Here is a 22,189-nt window from a genome sequence, read left to right as displayed (position 1 = left end):
TTATTCCCTTCCAATGATGAAGCTTTAGATTCAAACTAAACAAACTTTCCTCAGTTTGTTCTCCTTTCTTCTACTGTTTTAATCACGCAGAAGCAATAACTTGCTCATGGCACTGTGAGCACTATCCATCTGTTGTTTTGATGATGTTTTGTTTGAAGTGGCGTTTCCGAGGGAAATGAATGCTTCCCTCTCTCGCCGATCAATTATGTCAGTCAGCTGTTTGCTGAAGGATTCTACACGGAGCTGAGGGTTCTTCACTGAGTATCAGTGTGACATTATAGATTGGGGTCAAAACAAACTCATTCATACCTGTATTGACAGCACGCTTGAGCAGCCCAGTTTTCTAATAAAGATCTTTTGAAAAAGCACCGCCAAATCCGTACAATCATTGCTTTAGTATCATTACATCAAAGTATGTCAGAATCACACATAAGTGGACGTGAGTATGGAGCTGGATGCTTGAAACAAATACCAGTAATTGAATTTATAGTATGAGGAAAAATGCCAATATACCTATAGTCCTAGTGGGACATTGTTGCCCCGAGCTCAGGGCAATGGTGGCATTTCTCCTGCTTCCACAGCCCAGTCTGACCACCATGGAGAGAGCAAAATGCGGTTTAATATCATTTGACACATCTAAACTGTCGGTTCTCACAAAATGGCGGAGCACAAATTCTGACAAATGGAAATATTGTCAACTTCAGGTGCCTTCAAAAGCTGCACAAAAAGTGCTCTGAAGGAGATGCCTGCAAGCGGACACTCTGCTCAGCTTCTCTTTTTTAGGATCCAAAAAAAGACACTGGCAAACTGAAAAAAACAAGCCCAGTGGATGCACACGCCAAGACAAATTTGTAGTGTTCAGCGTTAAGTGCAGACACGACATCATCTGCATTGGTTTCTATGACAACCAGAGGATAATGGTACACACTGTGTAGCTGGGACTTGAACTGACCCGTGGTGACAATTTGCAGTGTAACTGTATTATTTTCTATCTGCAATCAAACCTTATTTCACTCCTGCCATGAGCCTTCTGATGAGGCTAAATCACTGTTTAGCTTTGGATTTCTTTTCTCATCAGACACCCCTCTCACTCACAGTCCCAGAGCTCAACGCAGAGCTGGTGAGACAGCTTTCAGTGCACCTGCCTGATGAGGGATTTGTTCCAACACCATGGTCATTCCTAGCGCACTGAAAACCATAATTTTCAGGTCAGATTTCACATAAAGAAGTAATTTAATCAATAAACTTTGTCATCATAACCAGGATAGTGGTTCTGTGTCGCTTTGAGCTGAATGCTATCATCAGCATGTTCACCCGCTCATAGTGACAATGCTAACATTGTTGAAACATGTTGATGTTTGTGATCTTGAACCAACAGTATTGGACAAATTGAAGTTGACCTGATGGTGGCGATAGAGGAGAAATCAGGTGAATTCCAAATTCACTTGGATTCCTCCTCCGGTAACCATGGACATCTGTACCAGGTTTCATGGTAATCCATCCAATATGATGCTAGCAAGGCTAAAATTGATTATTGCTAAACATTCATTGTTGTGAATTTAGTGTTTAGTTTTTCTGTTTTTTTTTTGGTTTTTTTTGGCCCGTGTACCTAGCAACAGCTAAACACCTGCTGCTGTAAACAAACATTTGTCCACGTCAAACTATGGCCACCAAAAGTGCTTGTTTTTGCAAATGACAGTAAGATCCTTGTTTAACCAGAAACACCTTTTATATCGCTCTGTTCAAAGACACCAGACTCCATTGACACAAACAGAGGTTGCTGGCCCGCTGCCTCCATTGGTTACTTTGTTTGTGTTACTGTGTGATACATGTATCTCAATACTTTTTCCCCCACTGAAAGTCACACAATAACACAAGCAAGCTAACGGATCAAGGTTGGATTATGTTGCAGCAGCTTTGTAGCAGTTGCTGGGTGTGACGTTCTAGCTCAGTAGACGAGCGGTTGCAAAGATTTTTGGGAAAATAAGGCCCAGGTTAAAAAAAATCCCAGCTTTACCCTTTAAGCACTTTGAAAGGAAAAGGAAAGGAAGAATTACAGATCTTCCATGTCTGGACAAGGGGATGGTTCTATATCTCAAATTCAGGCATTGTCATGATGGTAATCTCGTATATTGTGAGAGATTTTGTAACTTCACACAATTCTTCAATGCTTTGTTTTACACACACTTTCACGACTTATGTTTTTTCTTATGTGTAAAAGTAATTGAATGTGGTGCGTATGATGAATTCAGGACATTATAGTTAGAATTCATTGTCCTCTGAGAGAGAGTCATTTCCAACGTCTAATTCAGTCTAATTCAGAGAGGTGCTGTTAAAAATGATACCAAGGGTAAACCACTTAGATGTGTGCTAGCACTGTTGTGGATAAATTAGCAGTCAATATGTCTCTACCCTGTGGTGACCGACTCCCTCACTCCCACATATACTGAACATAATTGCTTGGCCTGCTGTACATGCATTATAATAATTGTTATTTTAGCTGCACTGGCTGCTAAAAGAGAGACTGGTTAACTGAAAGACACACAAACTGAGACTATTACATAACATGTCACTGTGCAAGTGCTGTACCCAAGTACAATTTTGAGGTACTCGTCTCGAGTATTTCCATTTTATATTATACTTGGAAATTATTGTACGTTTTACTTACTCCACAACTATTTGACAGCTAAAGTTACAAGATGCATTTAAAAATAATAATATTAATAACAATAAAGCTATGAAATGAACTGCATAATAAAACATCAAGCCAGTGGTTCCTGATCGTTTTGGTGTGTGATGACTTAAAATAAACAGTGTCTAGTCACGTTTCAGATGTCTATGAGTTATTATTGCTGGTGTTCAAGGCCCAACAAGGTAAAATTATGCAATATTTTATAAAAAAAAAAAAAAGCAAACATTATATTTAAGTCCAAAGAAATCAATACAAAATGATCTACCTACTGTCATGCCCCATTAATTATCTCACAACTCCCCTTATTTAACTCAAACCCTTTGACAGAGCCCTAACCCCTAAGTTGGGTCTTGAGGAGTACAACAGCATATGTGGAAAAAAAGTTTTTATAGTAGAATGTACCATTTTACTTTTTGATATTTTCTTTATCAGACAATACACATTGTGGTGTGGGTACATTAGAGGAAAAGAGCTGTGTACACCACCAGCCGTTAGGCCATCAGCACAGTGCAGGCACCTCTCCTTTGTTCCACTCGAGTCTGAGGGAGCGCAGCAGGTACCTGCTAATGTAAATGCTCCAGTAATCATGAGCCAAGGTCAGCATGTGAGTTTAACACTTCACCTTAGATAACACCTCTGAGGGTTTTTGCCATGATTAGTCTTCTCCACTGAGCGGAGACCATTAGACAGGATCTCATTCAGCATATAAACCATTCACTCACACTCTATTCGATTTCTACTGTAAAACATCAATATTGGAGGCTTGTTTTTACACCTCAGCAGAGGACTAATTGATACGGCGGTCTGCTCAAAGTAATTGAGTTGGGAACGTGACATTCTTTCAGAGACGTCGCATCTTCAAGTTAATGAGTCTATTAGTATTTTTATCACACTTTTATCATATGAGCTATTTGATTACTTTGTCGCACAGGGCACATGCACAATGGTTTCACTTCACTCTGCTTTAATCAGATGAGAAAGTGTCACTGCATGCCACTGGCACACTGCATATTATTCTGCATTTCCTGATATGGTGTCTCTGAAGACAGCGAACCCATATTAGCTGTAATGAATAATATATTTGTAGAACAGAAACAAAGAAGAACCGGAAAGCCACATGCTTTTTATCTTACTATTAAAAGGAGGTTTAAGGGAATACAAAACATTTGATGAGTGTTGTCATGTGCCTGAATTCATTAGGGGAGTCTGGATTGATCAGTTTTATTTTGGTAAGTTGGCAGAAGAAATATTTTCAATAGCTGTGGTGTTAGCCTTGAAGCTGCCTTTTTGATAATTTACTGATTCACTGCATTTCTTTGAGAACTGCTCTGTAAAATGTCATGCTAGCTCATTGTGTTCCTGGTTGAAATCAATTCGGTGTTTTCACCATGCTTTCAAAGTTATCCATTTGTGGTTGCCATGGAAATGTTTACATGAAACAACACCCAGAGGTATTCCTGAATGTTAATTTGCCATTCGCTGCGGCCAGAATCCGTCATTGTCCAAACTAAGTTGTTTCCTTCAGTTTCTGTTTTCCAACCATCCTATTTAAATAAGGGTGGTCCTGTTACATAAGGAACCAGTAAAAAATCAAAATGGGGACTTTGCATTTTTTTTAATTAATTTTGAGATGCAGTACATGAATTTATACTGAAGATAAGATGCATAAAAGTATAGTGTTTATGGCCTTGAATTTCAAATTTATCATTTCACATGTCAAGAAATAATGGTAGGACAAAAATATTGAAAACCTGTGAGGGTGATGACAGCAGTATAAATGACTGTGATGTAAAGTAATGGATGTAGAAGCATGTTGTTGTTTTCCGCAGGTGGTTTCTAAGTAATACCCCGTCTCGCAGTTTTGTCTGACCCTGGCGTCGTGTCAGTTTGTTGATGGATGATGGCTGACAGCAGTGCGGACAACACGTCAGAGCTTGGGTACAGGCTACAGGAGGAGGAAGAAACGTGTTGACTGAAGGTTGTGAGGTTGTATCTGAATGTAACTTGATTTAGGATCCAGAATCAAAACCAACTCGACCACCGCGACAGGGAGAGCAAACCCTCGCTGAGACGATTGTTTATTTGGCAATCTTTTTTTCTACTCACTCTGGAGTATGCTGGAAAAAGCTGATGATGCCCAGGAGCGTGAATGACGCACTTGAGTTTGCAATTGAACCAGTGAGTAAATAGATGAGATGAAATTCAGTCCATGACCCAACAGCTGGTGGTCAGTACCAAAATGTTAGGGCCTCTCCAGGATCCATCCATGTTCCTCACCGGTGCTGATGGATCCTTGGTCAGAGGTGACAGCAACCAGCAGGAGATGTTGTGTGCAGACTTGGCAGTTTCATGGATAGGTGGTGGGTGGCTGGAGGTACAATGGGTTAACAACTGGGTTAAAAAGTGCAGGAGACATGAAGAGCACACATTTAGAATTAAACATTAAAGATATACATTAAAATATACAGACGGTTTCATTCATTTGGGTCATAGACTGAAACAATTTGCCAATAAGAGGCTTTTATCTAGCAGATGTATTGGTCATGATCAGATGAATCATAGCTCTGAATAAGCAATTGGTGATATCGGTCCTGCCGGTCTGTTTTCTCTAGCATGAGTCATTATTGCCCCTTGTTTACTCTTGAATTATCTGAATGACAAAAAAAAAGTCAGCTTGACCCTCTACTGGTCCTCTAACATTTAAATCAACCTCTGATGATTCAAAATCATGATCTGATTCTGATTGTATGGTTTATACAAAATAATAACCCAAGAGGAGAGACACGGACAAGCTCAGAAAACAATCAATATGCAAAAGACACAACACAAATACCATTCATACATTGTTCAATGTAGGACAGTATGTTGGATTTCTGTTTTAAGAAAAACCCTCTAAAATCTAAACTCTCCAAAGACACTGAGAACTGCGGAGCAGTAATGTATGATCACAAGTAAAGATGCACCTTAAACACAAGGTTTAATACCTAAACTAGAAGCGTGCTGTTGAAATGCTGCAGGTGATTATGAAAAGATGAACTTTCTGAAGTGATTCATCTGCTCTAGTCAGTGTAAATATTTAGAAATATTACATAATCATAATGAAAATTGTTAAATTAACAGGAGTTGTAGCTGTTTGATTTGAAAAAAAAAAAGTGATTTCCTGTGACTGAGTTGGGGCCCAGGGCTTTATAAAGAGGCCACCAGTGATATTGGATGTCCCAGACATCTATAATGATGTCACCTGCCTCCTTTAATTTTAAAAACGTGAAGCAGACACTGACATTACCCACTAATATAAGCTCTAACAATGTGTCCGCAGACAATATTATTTTTCCTGTGTCCCCCACCACCCACACAACAAGCCAGTGCTAAAGATTAATGCAAACAGTCACTGCCTGATCTGGGAGCATGTGCAGACTCTTTATAGGGGCGATCAATGTTGGTCTGAGGTTATTAGTCAGCGAGCCTCCTGATTATGCACTGATTGTGAATAGATTGCCCCGGCGCTGCAGCCTCACTCCATACCTCCGCTCTGCAATCCGTTTCTGCAGTGAAGAGTGAAAATTAAAGTGAATGTGGAGGAGGAGGAGGAGGAGGAGGAGGAGGAGTCCTCGCTGGAGAGTGGGAGAGGGGAGAGGGGTGGGGGTGGGGGTGGGGGTGGAGGAGGAGGAGGAGGAGAAAGAGTTAGATACCAGCAACACAAGCAGATAGCGTAGCTTGCTGTGGAAGAGCAGAGGCTTCGGTGAAAAGAAGAGCATGAGCATCTTCACAGAGCAGCTCTGCTGGGAGTGTTGTTCCTAATCTGAGCAGAACGCTGAAGCTTTGGATACTGTCCATCATCATAAGCCCGGTAGGTTTATCACACTGCATCTGCCTGATCTGCATGCTGATCCTGCTGTTTGTGCAGAGTAGAAATATCTGAAAGGATCTATGCAACATTTACAGTTCAAATGTATGACACACAATGAGCATTTCCCTTTTAATTATTTGATTACAGGTTGCAGAAATGTTATTGCTTGGCAGGTATCTAAAGTTTGGCTGTTAATCTTCAATCCACAAGAGCCTGAGGGAGATTTGATGTCATGAATCTTATTCTAGCTCTGCTGCTTATTGATAAAAGGGATGCAAAACAATGCTGATGCAATGTGTTGCCTTATCTATGCCGGCTCATCAGTTTTAGTGCTGAAGCCTCTCCTGTCAAAATGTTTTCCGACACAGTCGGTGCTATATCCCCATCACCTCCTCCCTTCCTCCCTCTCGTCCTCCTCCTCCTCATATGTGGCACTGCTGTTTTCATTACCCATTGTTTCGTCTATAAAAATTGTAATTATACCATCACATCCGTCACACAACCGAGTTCAGCTAAAGTCTGGAAATTCTACAACCTGTCAGGTCCCACACACACTCACACATTACCAGCTCATGAAGGTCCTGTAGGTCTATCCCTGTTCTCCCCAGAGACCCTTGCAAATGCTCTGCACAGGCTGGAGTCTTAGCCCTGATATCCCACTGCAGTCGGAGATTTAATATCAGTCCAGATTTGTCCTCCTTTGTTGGGGGGGGGGGGGGGGCACACGGTAAAAGGGGCTGCTAAAGTCAGGCTTGGAAACAAAGCAATGAGGACAATTCCTCTGCAGCAACCACCAGCTAATGCTATAACACTAACACTATAATAAGAATACATTCCCTATAGACTATTATCTCCACTTTTAAGTGTTTTTTATTTGCCACTGACTGTGATTAGTACAGCCTCTTCATTTTGCTCTTAGTCACGATTCTGATTATGCAGCCAGAATAGCGGCAGAGTTTATCCTCAAAGGATGTTGAAAGTTTAATACTGTTTAATAATTAATTCTAAAGGTGGTTATTGCTGAGATTTGAGGAATAGAAGCATAAAAGCCTGAGGGTGACTTCAAATGATGTCACAAAACATCATTTATAGTGGGTTTTTTTTATCTACCCTGTGGTTTTGCTTTTCTGTCCTTAAAGGGAAAACATCTCTGTGATTTCTTTATCATTTCTGGGGAGACAACTGGCAAAATAAAATCTAATCTGTTCATCTACAAGTAGGGTTGTTGCAGTCTGAGCTTCTCTGTGCTGCAATGTCATTTCAGCTCCATTAATTTTACAAGCAGAATCACAGTTGTACTGCCACAGATATGAGGCATGAATTAATCATGCCTTTTAATCTAGGTTGGTCAGCCAGAAACCTTGAGTCATGCTTTAGGGTGATTCCATAAAAAAAAAAGCATTTTTATTTCTTTAGTCTCAAAAAATTGCAGTGGATGTAGCTTGAGCTTGACGTTATCAAATATTTAGGATCAATCCTTTTTTCCAGTCACTTTCATGACTGGAAATTTTGCAACCACAACACAAATTCTGTGGTGGAAATGAAGAAGATAACAGTGACAGTACGGATGAAAATGCCTGTATTAACTCGGGGTATTGTTTCCGCACAAAAAGAAAAAAAAAAAAGGCTACGACAAAAATGTCATCTCTAAATGCACTGCTCTGTTTGGAGGTGATGTAACAGGGATTTCGTTTCGATACAGGAGATTTCCATTCAGGAGTCGTCAGCTGTCAATGAGCAAGTGCTGCTTTGAAGTCTACATGGTTGATTAAAATCAGTATGAAATACACTTGAACCAAATATGCTGCACCTGCTTCCAGCTGCCCATCATTATGTTTGATACTCCAAAGCTCCTGGATGGCAGTTCACCTGTGATCTGACCTCATTGTAATATAAGATGTGTATAAGCCTGCTATTTACAACCTTAAGAAATTTCTGGTTCAGTACAAAAAACAATATTTTCAAGGATGTAAAGCGTGTACTACTAATGGGAACAGTTTTTAAATTCTTAACTTTCAATCAGATCCAGTTGATCAGCCCTGTCTCCAAGAAATTACATTTACACTCCACCAAATGGACTACTAAGTCATGATATGGTTAAACTCCATAGAAACCAACCAACACACTGAGACTAGCATCAAATCCCAGCAAGGAAAAACAAAAAAAAACAAACAGGCTGACCCTGCTGCTCATTAACCAGAGTTCAATACGATAACCCAGAACTGAACTCTGATGGAACTGAGGTATAGATGGGGTTGAATTCATTGTTTGGAGAAATTGCCTTGTGTATCAGAGAGAGAGAGAGAGAGAGAGAGTGTTTGTGTGTGTGTGTGTGTGTGTGTGTGTGTGTGTGTGTGTGTCTCTCATCAACTTCACCACCCAGTGCAGCTCTTTACTGTCAAGCCCCAATTGTTTAGCACCACTCACCGTTCAGCAATACGACAGAAAATTGAGAGTGCATGCTGACGTCATTTGGAGGGCTCACTTTATGAAACCACAGCACATCAGAAGCTCTAATCTCACATTGGCAACGGTCAAAAAAAATAGTCAGAGATAAAAACCTCCTGCTCACCATGAATGGTTGATCACTTATGATGAGTTCTCGGCTAAAAGCAAAGGTCCCCCCGGCCGAGATGGGATCCTGCTCTTTCCATTTTCACCCAGTGAATCTAACGACATGACAGCACTCACACAGCTCTGGGCTTAAGACACAATTTCTTGGATTGGAGAGGAGAGAAGCTGAATTGGCTCCTGTAAGTGGCTCGGTCCACTTACCTGAAAACATTCAGGTTTGTGTTTGAAGCCAACAAAATTGCTGTAGTGTATTACATGATGAAACCGTCACTTTAAAGCTGACCCCCTTTTCCCTCTTGTGTAAGATAAGGCATGAATCCCTCAGTGCCATTTGAAATATTCTACTAACTTTTCCAGTTAAAGTGAAATTTAAACCTATGGATCTACTGAGTCGCAGCCTTACTTGTAATTAAACACCGTTAATATTCCCAGTACACATCTGACAAAACCACACCAGCCAATTAGAAACAGCTTCTCATTCTTGCCTCATTAGTATGCGTGACATGATTTGACTGGGGATTAATTGGATAAAAAAATCTTTCAGTGCATGAAGCCTTGTCAACTTTATTCAGTATAATTTGAAAAGTTGCAAAGACAATCTCATCATCAAACCTCCTCTGAGTGAGCTCCTTTTGTCATCGTGTCAACAGAGTCCAGCCGTGCATGAGCACTGTTGGATTGGGACATACTATTCTCAGTCGATGTCATTTAACATTTCCACCCAGAAGACATGGCAAAACAGTCCGACGCTCTAGGATACTGATTACAATTTGCTTGATACATGTGTCTTCTCTCTTCTCCCATCTCAGACTTGCAAAAATGTCTGATTTTGAGGATTTCAGCAGGCCAGGAGGGCAGGCAAACGTGTCCGAGAGCTACCAGCTGAACCCCACCAGCGTGATCGTGTCGGTGGTCTTCTCCCTCATCTTCCTGTTGGGCACCATCGGCAACAGCCTGGTGCTGGCCGTGCTGCTGCGGAGCGGACAGGTCGGATACAACACGACCAACCTGTTCATACTCAACCTGAGCGTGGCCGACTTCTTCTTCATCATCTTCTGCGTCCCTTTCCAAGCCACCATCTACTCCCTGGAGGGATGGGTGTTCGGTTCCTTCATGTGCAAAGTGGTGCACTTCTTCATCAACCTCACCATGTACGCCAGCAGCTTCACACTCGCCGCTGTCTCTGTTGACAGGTATGTGGCTGCCTACTTGTCAGTAAACACGCTATAGTAGCCTATTTTATCATTTCCACCCACCTGTAGCAGACTTATATGGCGGGGAAAATAAGTATTGAACGCATCAACATTTTCCTCAGTAAATATATCTCTAATTGGGCTATTGACATGAAATTGTCACCAGATGTCGGTAACAACCCAAGTAATCCACTCATACAAAGAAATCAAAACATATATGTCCATAAATTAAGTTATGTGTAATAAAGTGGAATGAAACAAGGGAAAAGTATTGAACACGCTTACTAAAATGTATTTAATACTTAGTAGAAAAGCCTTTGTTGGTAATGACAGCTTCAAGACGCCTCCTGTATGGAGAAACTAGTCGCATGCATTGCTCAGGTGTGATTTTGGCCCATTCTTCCACACAAACTGTCTTCAAATCTTGAAGGTTCCCAGGGCCTCTTCTATGAACTCTGATCTTCAGTTCTTTCCATAGATTTTCAATTGGATTCAAGTCGGGTGATTGACTGGGCCATTCTAGCAGCTTAATTATCTTCCTCTGGAACCAATTGAGAGTTTCCTTGGCTGTGTAATTGGGATCGTTGTCTTGCTGAAACGTCCACCCTCGTTTCATCTTCAGCATCCTGGTAGATGGCAGCAGATTCTTATCAAGAATGTCTCGGTACATTTCTTCATTCATCCTTCCTTCAGTTATATGAAGTCTGCCAGTACCATATGATGAAAAACAGCCCCACACCGTGATGTTCCCACCTCCAAACTTCACTCTTGGTTTAGTGTTTTTCGGGGTGGTGTGCAGTGCCATTTCTCCTCCAAACATGGTGTGTGCTATGACATCCAAAGAGTTCAATTTTGGTCTCATCTGACCAGACTGTATTCTCCCAGTATTTCATAGGCTTGTCCAAATGTTGTGCAGCAAACTTTAAACGAGCTTCAACATGCTTTTTCTTCAACAATGGAGTCTTCGCTCGGTAATGAGAAACCCTTTTTATAGGCCATCAATTAGGACTAAACCAGCTGATATTAATTTGCACTGATAGGGGGCAGGATTGCTTTCTAAATACTGACAGATTTCAGCTGGTTTCTTGGCTTTCCATGCCTTTTTTCACCTCCTTTTTTTCATGTGTTCAATACTTATACACTGTGTCATTTCACTTTATTACACATAACTTAATTTATGGACATATATGTTTTGATTTCTTTGTATGTGTGGATTACTTGGGTTGTTACCGACATCTGGTGACAATTTCATGTCAAAAACCCCATCAGAAATATATTTACTGAGAAAAATGTTGACACGTTCAATACTTATTTTCCCCGCTGTATTTGACATTTGAAACAGTTTTAAAATTACCTTGCAATTATAGTGTTGTTAGTGCCACGAGGTTACTACTATTAGCCTAGAGCTGCAACTAATTATTATTTCCATTTACAATTATTCAGACAGTTATTGCTGCAAAATGTGGTTTAGTCCTTTATTTATTTATTTAATTAAATCTTTATTTAATCAAGCAGTCTCTTTTAGATTAAAATCTCTTTTCCAAGAGAGACCTGAGAACAAGAAGCAGTCACAACAGACAATCAACAACAAAGACAACAGAACTACACAATACAAGAAACTAAGAAACAAATAATTAACAAAAACATTTACAATGATCACAAAATACATCAAATAATAAAGCTTTCAAATCGCCAAGTTTAAAGGCAGTTTGCAGTTCATTCCATTTAAATGGTGCATAGTACCTGCTGATATCAGTGCATACCATGAGGGATGTCGAGGGTTAAGTAGTTACTGGATCGTGTACTGTGGATATTAGATTTAAGTGAGAGAAGAGATGTGAGGTAATTTGGAAGCTTCAACATTTCAAAATGTCACAAAATTACAGGTTGACATCTTTAAATTCTTTGTTTTGTTAAAAAAAAGTCCAAAACCCAAAGGTAGAATTTATGCAGCAAATCAAATATATTCACATTCGGGAAGGGGGAGCCAAAGTATGTTTGGCATTTTTGCTCAATAAATGACTTTAATGATGACTAATACTGGAGTAATTTGTCGTTTCTTAATGTTACTTTACGTCTGCTATTATCAGAAATTTACAGGGTGGGGTCAAAGTCAGGAAGACAAAGTTTAGTTATTTCACCTTTTCCTTAATAGCAGTATTTCATGGGTGTGTGTGTGTGTGTGTGTGTGTGAATGGGTTAATGTGGCTGAAGCGCTTTGAGTGGTCAATAAGACTAGAAAGCAGCATATTAGTGCAGACCATTTATCACCCACTAAAATGACTAAATCATGCACCCATCTGCCTGTTTCAATGAATCAATCAAGTAATTCCCTCCCGCAAATTAATTCATACTTTCCCCTGGAATTAATATTCATGAAAATGGATGACTAATTGCGTCCTCTTTCATCCAGATTAATCGCTGTAGTAATCACCTTTACTCCCTTTCTCTTTCTCTTCTCTACACTCTCACAATTTTTTTATTTCATCCTTTGATACATGAATGTACTGTGCACACAATCTTGTATTATCCCTGACATCCAAACATATTTATTATGTGCTGTAGAAACATTGATGCATCTGTAATCTGAAGAAAAAAAACTGAGTGATTCAGGGGCAAAAATTATTAATCCAAGGGAATTAATTATGTTCAAGGGTATGAATCACTAAAGGGAGAAAATAATGTATAATGAGTGTGCAAACTAATAATACCAGGGCAGAAATACTGATCTGAGGTGAGAAGTTCTGAAAGTTTTGTTTGTACTTGAGGATCCTCACTTTCCTGCTGTGTTGTGCCATCCAGCAGATCCTCTAGTGCAAGCATTAAAAGTTGCGCAGGGGCTTCCAGAAATTTTCATGGGGAACACTTCACAACAAAGGAACAAAACGTTAAGTAGGCTAATGCTTAAACTAGTACTTATAATGACTTAAAGCAGGATCAAGTTGCTCTGACTTTATATGTGCCACCAAAATAACAGGATTCCAGTTACATAGGAAAACAACATTTCAGACCTGAGCATTTGATCCGCCTCTGAGCAGAGCACCACATTTTCCCACAGAAGCTTTTTATTTATTTTCTATCATATCTCTGCTGATTTAGCAGTTTTTATGTCACGTTACAAGCTAGAGGGTAGAAGATTAGGTTTTTATCCAAAAACAGATCAGGGGAGGGTGGACAGGTAAACTCATTTGCAAATGATTACTAATATTAAACAAATGATGAGAAAAAATCAATTGATTAATTAAAGAGAAGCCTCAAGTTCAACCCCCTCGCTTGCTAATGTGACATAATAAAGACCAACGACATGTAGTTTGGGTCATCAGTTATGCATTAGTTAAGCATGCAGGAGCTCGAGTTCTGTATATGTTTTGTACCATTATATGTGTTACCCTTGGAGTGATGGTGTTTGTTAATGGGAATTATATTTATATCTTCTTATTAGTATGGATAGGTTACAACAACTTATAAGACAACCACCCTTTACATTTATTTTACTAATTTAAAGATAAAAAAAAAAAAAAAAAAAACAACTCTGGAAATATCAAGAAGAGCAAGACCCCAGAGGTATGTATTAATGAGCCAAAGACCTAAAAGGCCTCGCGGAGATGCAGAATCTGTAATTGAATATTTTATGAGACTACAGCAATATCCGAGGCTGAAAAGTAAATCCCCCACAGAGTAAGCTCTAAGCCATCATTATAGTTGTGGGCAACATTGTCAGCTCAGTAAATATGGACGGAGTCAGTGCCCTCTGCAGCAGACCCCCTCTGCTCACACTGGCTATGTTTACACTTTAGAGGATTCAATAGATTTTTTTTTTTAACTCGCCAGTCAGACGTTTCTTCCTCAGTCTGGAAAAGAGCAGGAACATCTGAGTCGCGAGGTTAAAAGATTTCTGCTGTTCAGTTCCTGTGTAACAAGCAAAAAAAGGAGAAGAAGAAAAAAAAAAAGCAGCATCTAACAGTTACACTTTAGTCCAGGAATCCCCTACAGGAATTAAATCACAGTTCAGCCTGAATGAACACCACACACACACACACACACACACACTCCTTTAATGGAAAAGTATTTGCTGCCGCATTGTGCAACCCTGAGGTGGATCATGTGTTTACTGTGATTTTATGTTGGAGAACTTTCCACTGTGAAAATGATTTCACATAAAACAAGACGGTTCAGCATCATTGCTGCGGAGCAGGGAGTTCGTTTGCTCTTGCATCTGTGAGTGCATTTAACTAAAGTAAAAAAAAAAACAAGATAATAATGATGCAGAGTTATACATGCAGCATTCAACACCTAAAAATAAAGAAATCTATATAGAGATTTTGTAACCGGTGTTGAGGCTGCAGTCATACATAATGCATACAGCAGTTCACGTACATATTCGTGCCAAAATCCAGTATGATCATTGGGAGATCTATGCAGACATATGGAAAGAAAATACTATAACGGCAGTCATTTCATTCAACATACTTCTCCCAGTCTGTTTTTTACAGTCTGATTGGTTTATGATTCAGGAAAAAGAGCAAAACATCTTGTCAGGCATTAACAGACTGTCCACTAGCTCATGCTTTCAAATAAATCTGACAATCCCAGCCAAGCATACAGAGCCCTGTCTAAGTACTTGTAGTTCTCCAAGCCACTGAGCCTCCATATGTGACAAGTAGGTTCACTATATCTGCTTTTTTCCTTTCATGTTGAGCGTAAATGTCTTTGTCCCCATTTCAGTGAGGTTTCAAAGACCAGAGAGGCTGTTTTCTCAGTTTCTGGAGAGCTGCCTGAAGTGTCCTGAAAATGGGGATAAATGGAGGACATGGATTCGCAGCTTTACCCAGAATCCCCGCCTTGGGCGAAAGAAGCTGCAACCCCTGAAACACTCGCAATCCACCGGAGAACATTAGCTCATAAAGCAGCAATGCTGAAAATGGCAAACGCGGCTGTGAATGTTCAGAGATGAACAAACCGGGCGTCTGCGTGAAAAACAGCGTGGTGTCATATTATTGACAGAGATTGGTGCCATAAAAACATCAGGTTCTTCCTTTATCACAGCACCCGGCACGTGCTGGGATTTGCGTCTTTATCACCCTACCTGTTCGGAAAAATCAAAAGCAAAGCACAAGGCACAGTCATGTTCTGCACTATTGTCAAGATCAGATCCTATTGAAAAGCCAGAAGAAAAAAAAAAAAACCCTCTCTGTGGACATTGCAGCCAGTTTGACATATTTCCCTAAGGTGTTTTTTATTCAATAGAACCCACAAGCTGCTGCAGTGTGAATGATTATCATTCAGTATAGAAACCTTCAGTGTGAGCTGTGGCGCTTGTAAGAGTGAGTGTGGAGGTGGCTGCATCCTTAGTGGATATTCCCTTCGTATCATTGACGTGTTGGTGAATCAGTCGTTAGCATGTAAACAGGAAGTTGAGAAATGTATTGAGATGAGATCTACACATATCTACCAAAGGTGTCTTCCTTTTTATTTCAGATTAAATTTATAAGGGATTTTAGGTTAACAATTTAAACCTTGATATGAAGCTTTAATATTGCTTTAATGATGAACTAGTACAATAATTACACCCTTTTAGCCCATTACTAGCATACTGTACCTCACTGGCTCAGCATGTCCACTAATTATCAGATTTCACAGGGTTTGGTGGATCACATGTTGTATTATTATTTTTCCCCTTCTAGGTATCTGGCCATTCGCTACCCACTCCGCTCCAGGGAGCTGCGAACCCCTTGTAATGCAGTGGTTGCCATGGTGATCATCTGGGGTCTTTCCCTGGTGTTTGCCGGCCCGTATCTCAGCTACTACGACCTGATTGATTACGACAACAGTACTGTGTGTATCCCCGGCTGGGAGGAGCAGAACCGCAAGGTGCTGGACACGTGCACCTTCCTGTTCGGCTACGTCATCCCCGTGCTGATAGTGAGCCTCTCGTACACTCGAACCATAAAGTACCTGTGGACGGCCGTCGACCCTCTGGACGGCATGTCGGAATCCAAGAGGGCCAAACGCAAAGTCACCAAAATGATCATCATTGTCACCGTGCTTTTCTGTATATGCTGGCTGCCGTACCATGTGGTGATCCTGTGCTACCTCTACGGAGACTTCCCTTTCAATCAGACCACGTACGCCTTCAGGCTTCTCTCTCACTGCATGGCCTACGCCAACTCCTGTGTCAACCCTATCGTGTACGCTCTGGTGTCCAAGCACTTTCGCAAAGGCTTCAAGAAAGTGTTCAGCTGCATCCTCAGTAAAAAAAGGAGAAATAAGGTTCATGTAGTTCACGTGGCCAACACGGTGCCTGGGTTTGAAGCAGGCTCCACAGAGGTGTCTCAGATGAATGAGGAGAACGTACGACAGAATGAATGTGAAATGATTAACAGGCCGATCGCAGAGCCAAGAGAAGCCACAGTGACACTGAATTTGCCCTTTCAGCGGCAGACTTGACGAGTGATTCAGCGTCGCTGACAGGCTTAGTACAGATTGCCTTTTGTAGAAGACATTGCAGCAAATATTTTAAAAGAAATGTGTAAACCTCTAAATCATGATATTCACATTTTTGGTGGCAAATGAATACTACAAAAAAAAAAGGAAGGTTTTAAGGAGAAAGTGAAAATTTGTTTCCACCATTTGCCTTAACCATGGCTTGCACTTTGATATTTTTTTGCAGTATCTGAGAATCCACATTGTTCTAGCACTTTTTCACAGCATCACAGAATGTGTCTCCCAAATAGTCCCGAAGATGTTCACAGGTTGGCAAATGTGGAGGAAAATCCACGCAAATCAGCAGCATTTGCTGTTCATCTGACTTCAAACAGGTCGATGCAGGTTTAGGGTAACTGTACAGCTCATGTTCATAAGCCAGACATTCCACTGCAAGGCTGTGTGCATCTCCACCAATGTGAAGTCACCATCGACTGGCCAGTCGTCACCACACCTCCTCTCCAACACCGTGGCTAACCGTAGGTTAATTGATCCGTTGCTTCAGTCTCTCATGTGCCCCCCCCCCCCCCCCACACACATAAGTTCAACTGCAACTGTAAACTTCAAACTCTGATTAAACGTCTGTGACTACTTTTCAATCTGCTAGTCCGTCAATAAGGTTGTTTATCAAAGCGGAGCAGGGTGTTTCTCTTAGTTTCTGTTTGTTTTGTGTCTTGCATGCAGATGCTGTTCTGTCTTGCCAAGATATTACTGGTATATTTGAATAATGTATATTTTAACTTGAAAACACTTTCAGAAAATTGTTTGCAAACATTATATTCAGTTACACTTCAAATTCATACCAGCATTTAAAACGTCAAAACCTGGACTGAATCCATTCTGGTGTACGAGGTTCAAGAATCAGGTGTGAAAAGGTCTGAATTTAGTAAAAAGAAGTTTTATTTGTTCTTGATAAATGACAAACAGTTATTGGTAGAAGACTTGAGTCTTTTTGGACCCCACATGAAAACTGGAAGCATTTTCTTTCTTTACTTGTATTTTGCACTGATTGTGTTCATGGCATGTTTCTCTTTGGTGTAAAACATTATATATTTAAATGAATATGTTTATCAGTGAGTGCACCTGAACATTTAAGAGTTGTGTATTATATTTAAAAAATGTGTATTTTGTGTATTTAAAACTTTAAAAGCTGTGACATAATTATGATAATTTCTCTCTCCAGATGAAAGCAGATCCTCAGTATCTCTCTCTCTCTCTCTTTGTGTGTTTTGCTGTAAGCTTGTGTCCTACCTCAGAGCTGTAAAAAGAAAAATCTTAGCCTCTTAGTTGTTTTTCTCTTCTGATTGCATAAGATGCAATTTTCCTCCTGAGAGACTCATTTCCAAACACAACCTTCTTCTCTGCACTGACCAATTTTCCTCCAGTGTGTTTACTGTGCCCTGTGCATCTACTGTACTTATATAGTCTTTGTTTCTCTGTTTGTTCTGTTTCATCATGTAAAGATTCATCACGTAAGCAGCCTGTCGATTTTAAGAATATATCAAAAACTGTTTAAGACCACACTGTAATACACATTTTACTGACCAAATAAAATATTTTCTGCTGTGAGGTTTTAGTGGAGGTTCTATTCAATTCACAACGTGCATAAATGTGAACAATGTGAAATAAAATAATGTTATTAAACCAAATTATTTATCATCAAAAAGACTACCTCACAATATAACACTGAGATACCCTGGATATCTTAGCTTTGCCATCAATGCTCTCTTTAAGATCACTGAAAGAGTCATTGACTTCTAATAAAAGTAATTAAAACTTCATTCCTTTACTCACCAACAGCCGTCTCCAGTGGTGGAAAGCAACGTCAATGTTAACTCTCTACCACGTCTTTTCTTCGACTGACGTTAGCACGCTCACCAGCTAGTTCAACTCTGTCACCGTTGTACTGGGCAAATCCCCAAGAGATTACTGCTTCTGTGGGAGGTGAGAGCAGAGCTGGCAGCATTACAGGTCATGCCGCACTTTAAAGAAGGCTCTAATGAATAAATTAAAGTCTTGTTTTCATAAAAAAAGGACAACTAAATTGATATTACGTATTTATGTTCAAACTTTTCAATTAAGTTGTTCTTTTTTTAAATCGTATTTCTGTCCGCAAGGCAAAAGAAAGACGAAAGAAATCAATAACGTGTGATGTACAAACAAATGGACAATAACAATTCCAGATACAGTACATAGGCTAAACAAGCTTCGGTTGCAGACAGATCGGATGACATCAATGGCAAGAACACTGGAGGTATAAGGTGGACCAAGACAATGAAGATGTGTTATAATTAAAAGATGTAGCTGCCTTATATTCCTTAAAGTAAGACCAGAGAAAAGGACACAATAATACATTGATCAGGTAGAAATGAAAAGCTGGAACCAGGAACAAGCATCATTCATTAGTGTAACAAACAAAAGGATCTTCGGGACAGCATGAGTTAATGTATCTCACATATTGGCACCAGTGTGGAGTCCGAAGAGCCCCACTGGAATAATTATACACTTTTACTTGTGGGTAATTAATCAGTCAATGAGTTGGAGTTGCTGTATCATATTTTATGAAACAGTTCTGAAAACGTTAAGAACAATCCTGTCTTCATTTTATTTTATACTTTCACAGTATCCCTCTGTATGAGCAGTCTGTTATCCTGCTCTATATTTATTATAATAAGTCATTTGAAGATGTTTGAAATACATTTCATTTTTGTGTATAATAAATATGAATAAACATGGATATATTCTTTTTTGAGAACGTGAACTGTGCTTGCACGCAGTGGTCTGAGAATCATGGCGTTCATTTAACCACTGATTTCAGTTACACAACTGAAACTGATGCATGTTGCTGAAAAGTATTTAAAGTCATGGTCTCTCCCAGTGGATTTAAGATCTGTGCGCTTTCATCTTTGATTTGATGCTTCACTGTGAGTCACTTTGTGATGTCTGATCTAGAAAGGCATCACATGAATAAATTTGACTTACTGACGCTTACTGCAGAAAGCAGCATTAGTTAGTCAGTTAGTTAAAGGGGTCTAGTCGAATAAACATCTTGTATACAAAAGCTCTTGATAGTAAGATACACCAAAAATTAAGTAAAAACAGAACTGCTGCTAACAGGTATAGTACAATAAAACAACACACATAGTCCAAGAAGATAACACTCCACAGTGCAATACAGTAGTACATCAACTATTGTCAAACAGAAATCCGACTACAATCACAAGTAAATATCTAGCTGTAGCTGTTTCCATATCAGAGTCGTGTTTTGTATTTTTTTTAATACACAAAAAAAAATACATTTTTGTTTAATTGCCAAATTGCTTGATAGTTATTGTCACACAAAGCAAAGGTTATTGTATTGTAAAAATGTGACGCCAAAATAATTATTCTGTTATTATGGCCTCTTTGGCCGCCCGTAGTTCAGGCAGCAGCTGGCATTAAAAGACACATTGGTCCAAGAAGTTAGATGTGCTGCTGCTGAAGGAGGGAAGCTTTTACCCAAAACACACGTCTTACACTCAAATGAAATGTTAATGCCTTATGGGTTGTAGCCACAGAAATTGGGCCTGTTAGGTTGGAAGTGACTGTAGGATATTTATAACTACGTCACTGATAACCTTGGTCTGTGTTGGTGCTATGGTTGCTCTGGAAACCACTCTGCAATTTATCTTAGAAATCATAATGGCTTGAAGCTGCAGGGAAGCTGCGGGTTTTCATCAATTTCACTGGTTTACAAAAACACCTGTTTAACAGGTACAAGTTTTGTAGCTGCTTCTTTATGTTCTGCAATTAAATGGATACTCTAAAAACCAAAATTAGATTTAAGGAAGATGTGAGGGGTGGATCCAAAGGGGTAGTTGGAAGGTTTGAATTGTTATGGAGCTCTGAAAAACAGGTAAGCTGCAGGATGGTGAATGAGATTTATTCGTTTAGTGACATTCTACCAGATGTGAATCCTTTGTTATTGAAAATTCATTGTATTTAGCAGCGATGAGTATCTGATGAAAGACTGGGTCCATCTATTGCATAATAGTTGAAGATCATAAGCACAATGGGAGAAACCTCGGACAATGCAATTCAATGGTCTCTCCGAGGATGGCTGAAGATGCAACTGAAGCTGTAGATTGAAATCACTGGGTTATAAGATAGAAGCCAGTACTGGAGTTAGAATGGGCAAGCTGTTATTATCAGTTTCAATTCAGAAAAAATGTTCACCAAGATTTTCTTTTTCTTTGTATGCATATAATATAAAGGAAGTTTTCTTCATATTTCAATAGTTGTCTTCTTGTCTATTGTGAGTTCCTGTAATTCTAGGAAATGTTTACCCAAGTACAGTATGTATAGGATTACGCTGCATTGAGCAGTGCGAGGTTTCAGTCTGTGGTACACTACAATGATAACATCAGGGCAACCATCATAAATCATTGTAAGATTAAACTTGGTTTAAGTAAATGCTCTGCAAGTTGTTACAGGAGAGGAGGCAGCAGATATGGGTTTAATGTCAAAACCCGACGGGTTTCATGTTGAAGGGGTAGTCTTTCTGGATGACCGCCCTCTGCGTGGCGGGATCACTCTTTCTGCTCTCACAGACAACTGAATGGTTGCTTTCTCTTCAAATGGTGAGCAATAGGAGAGGTCGTCTCAACACGTCTGATTTATGACGTCTATTCTGAGATTCTTGCTGTTAATCGGTGATTTGTATAGATTTTGGATCAGGGGCACTTTAACAGATATATGACATTCTTGACATGATGTGGAAAATCTTTACCTGAAATTAAATTTGGGAAATGCCCTGTTTTCAATTTGGTGTCACAGGCAGTACAATTGCTTTTGATAAATGTCTCCCTTTTCCCAACATCAGTCTTCACAAGCATTTGATTGTTTAGAGAGATTCTGGGTTCTCTTAAAGGTAAATAGAGATGGATTTTCGAAAAACTTGATGTAAAAAGGAACCAGGCTGTAAAATAAACCAATACATTTTTACAGCTGATTTAGTCTTTGAGCTATTGCTTCATCGTAAGGTCGCACATAATTGACAAGAGTGTGGTTTCTTTTCTTTTCTGTTTTTCTTGAGGCTTTAGAGGTTTAGCCTCTACTCTCATAAACAATTCAGAATACAGATGAACAAATGTATTAACAGATTCTGGTTTTAGTTTAAGAAAAATAGCATGAAAATTAAAAGCAGACTTGCAGGTCAGAGTTACTAAATTTAAAATGAAATTTGATTAAATACAGTCACTCCAGTGGCCTCTGTCTCGGCTGTGTGTTTGTCTGGAAGGTCTGTGTTTGATGAGTTAAGTACCTAATATCATGTACTTTACCACGCTCATTGAGAATCAGCACCTGACATTTACTGTGTTTGCTTCACCTTCTTTTAATAACATCACACAGATTTCA

At 39.7% G+C, this 22,189-nt stretch overlaps 1 protein-coding gene across 1 annotated transcript; it reads left to right on the top strand.

Moving 5' to 3' along the window:
* The first annotated feature begins 6,374 nt into the window (after positions 1-6,374).
* Positions 6,375-18,361, top strand: galr2b (galanin receptor 2b). Its single transcript, XM_056400537.1, has 3 exons — positions 6,375-6,542; positions 9,926-10,309; positions 15,994-18,361. The coding sequence occupies exons 2-3, from the start codon at positions 9,936-9,938 to the stop codon at positions 16,754-16,756; spliced, it is 1,137 nt and encodes a 378-aa protein (XP_056256512.1). The 5' UTR covers positions 6,375-6,542; positions 9,926-9,935; the 3' UTR covers positions 16,757-18,361.
* The last annotated feature ends 3,828 nt before the right edge of the window (positions 18,362-22,189 follow it).

This window comes from Seriola aureovittata, chromosome 17 (genome assembly GCF_021018895.1).
Source record: "Seriola aureovittata isolate HTS-2021-v1 ecotype China chromosome 17, ASM2101889v1, whole genome shotgun sequence".
Taxonomy (NCBI): domain Eukaryota; kingdom Metazoa; phylum Chordata; class Actinopteri; order Carangiformes; family Carangidae; genus Seriola; species Seriola aureovittata.
The sequence above is the reverse complement of the archived record's forward strand: the minus strand, read 5'-3'. Positions and strand labels throughout refer to the sequence as shown.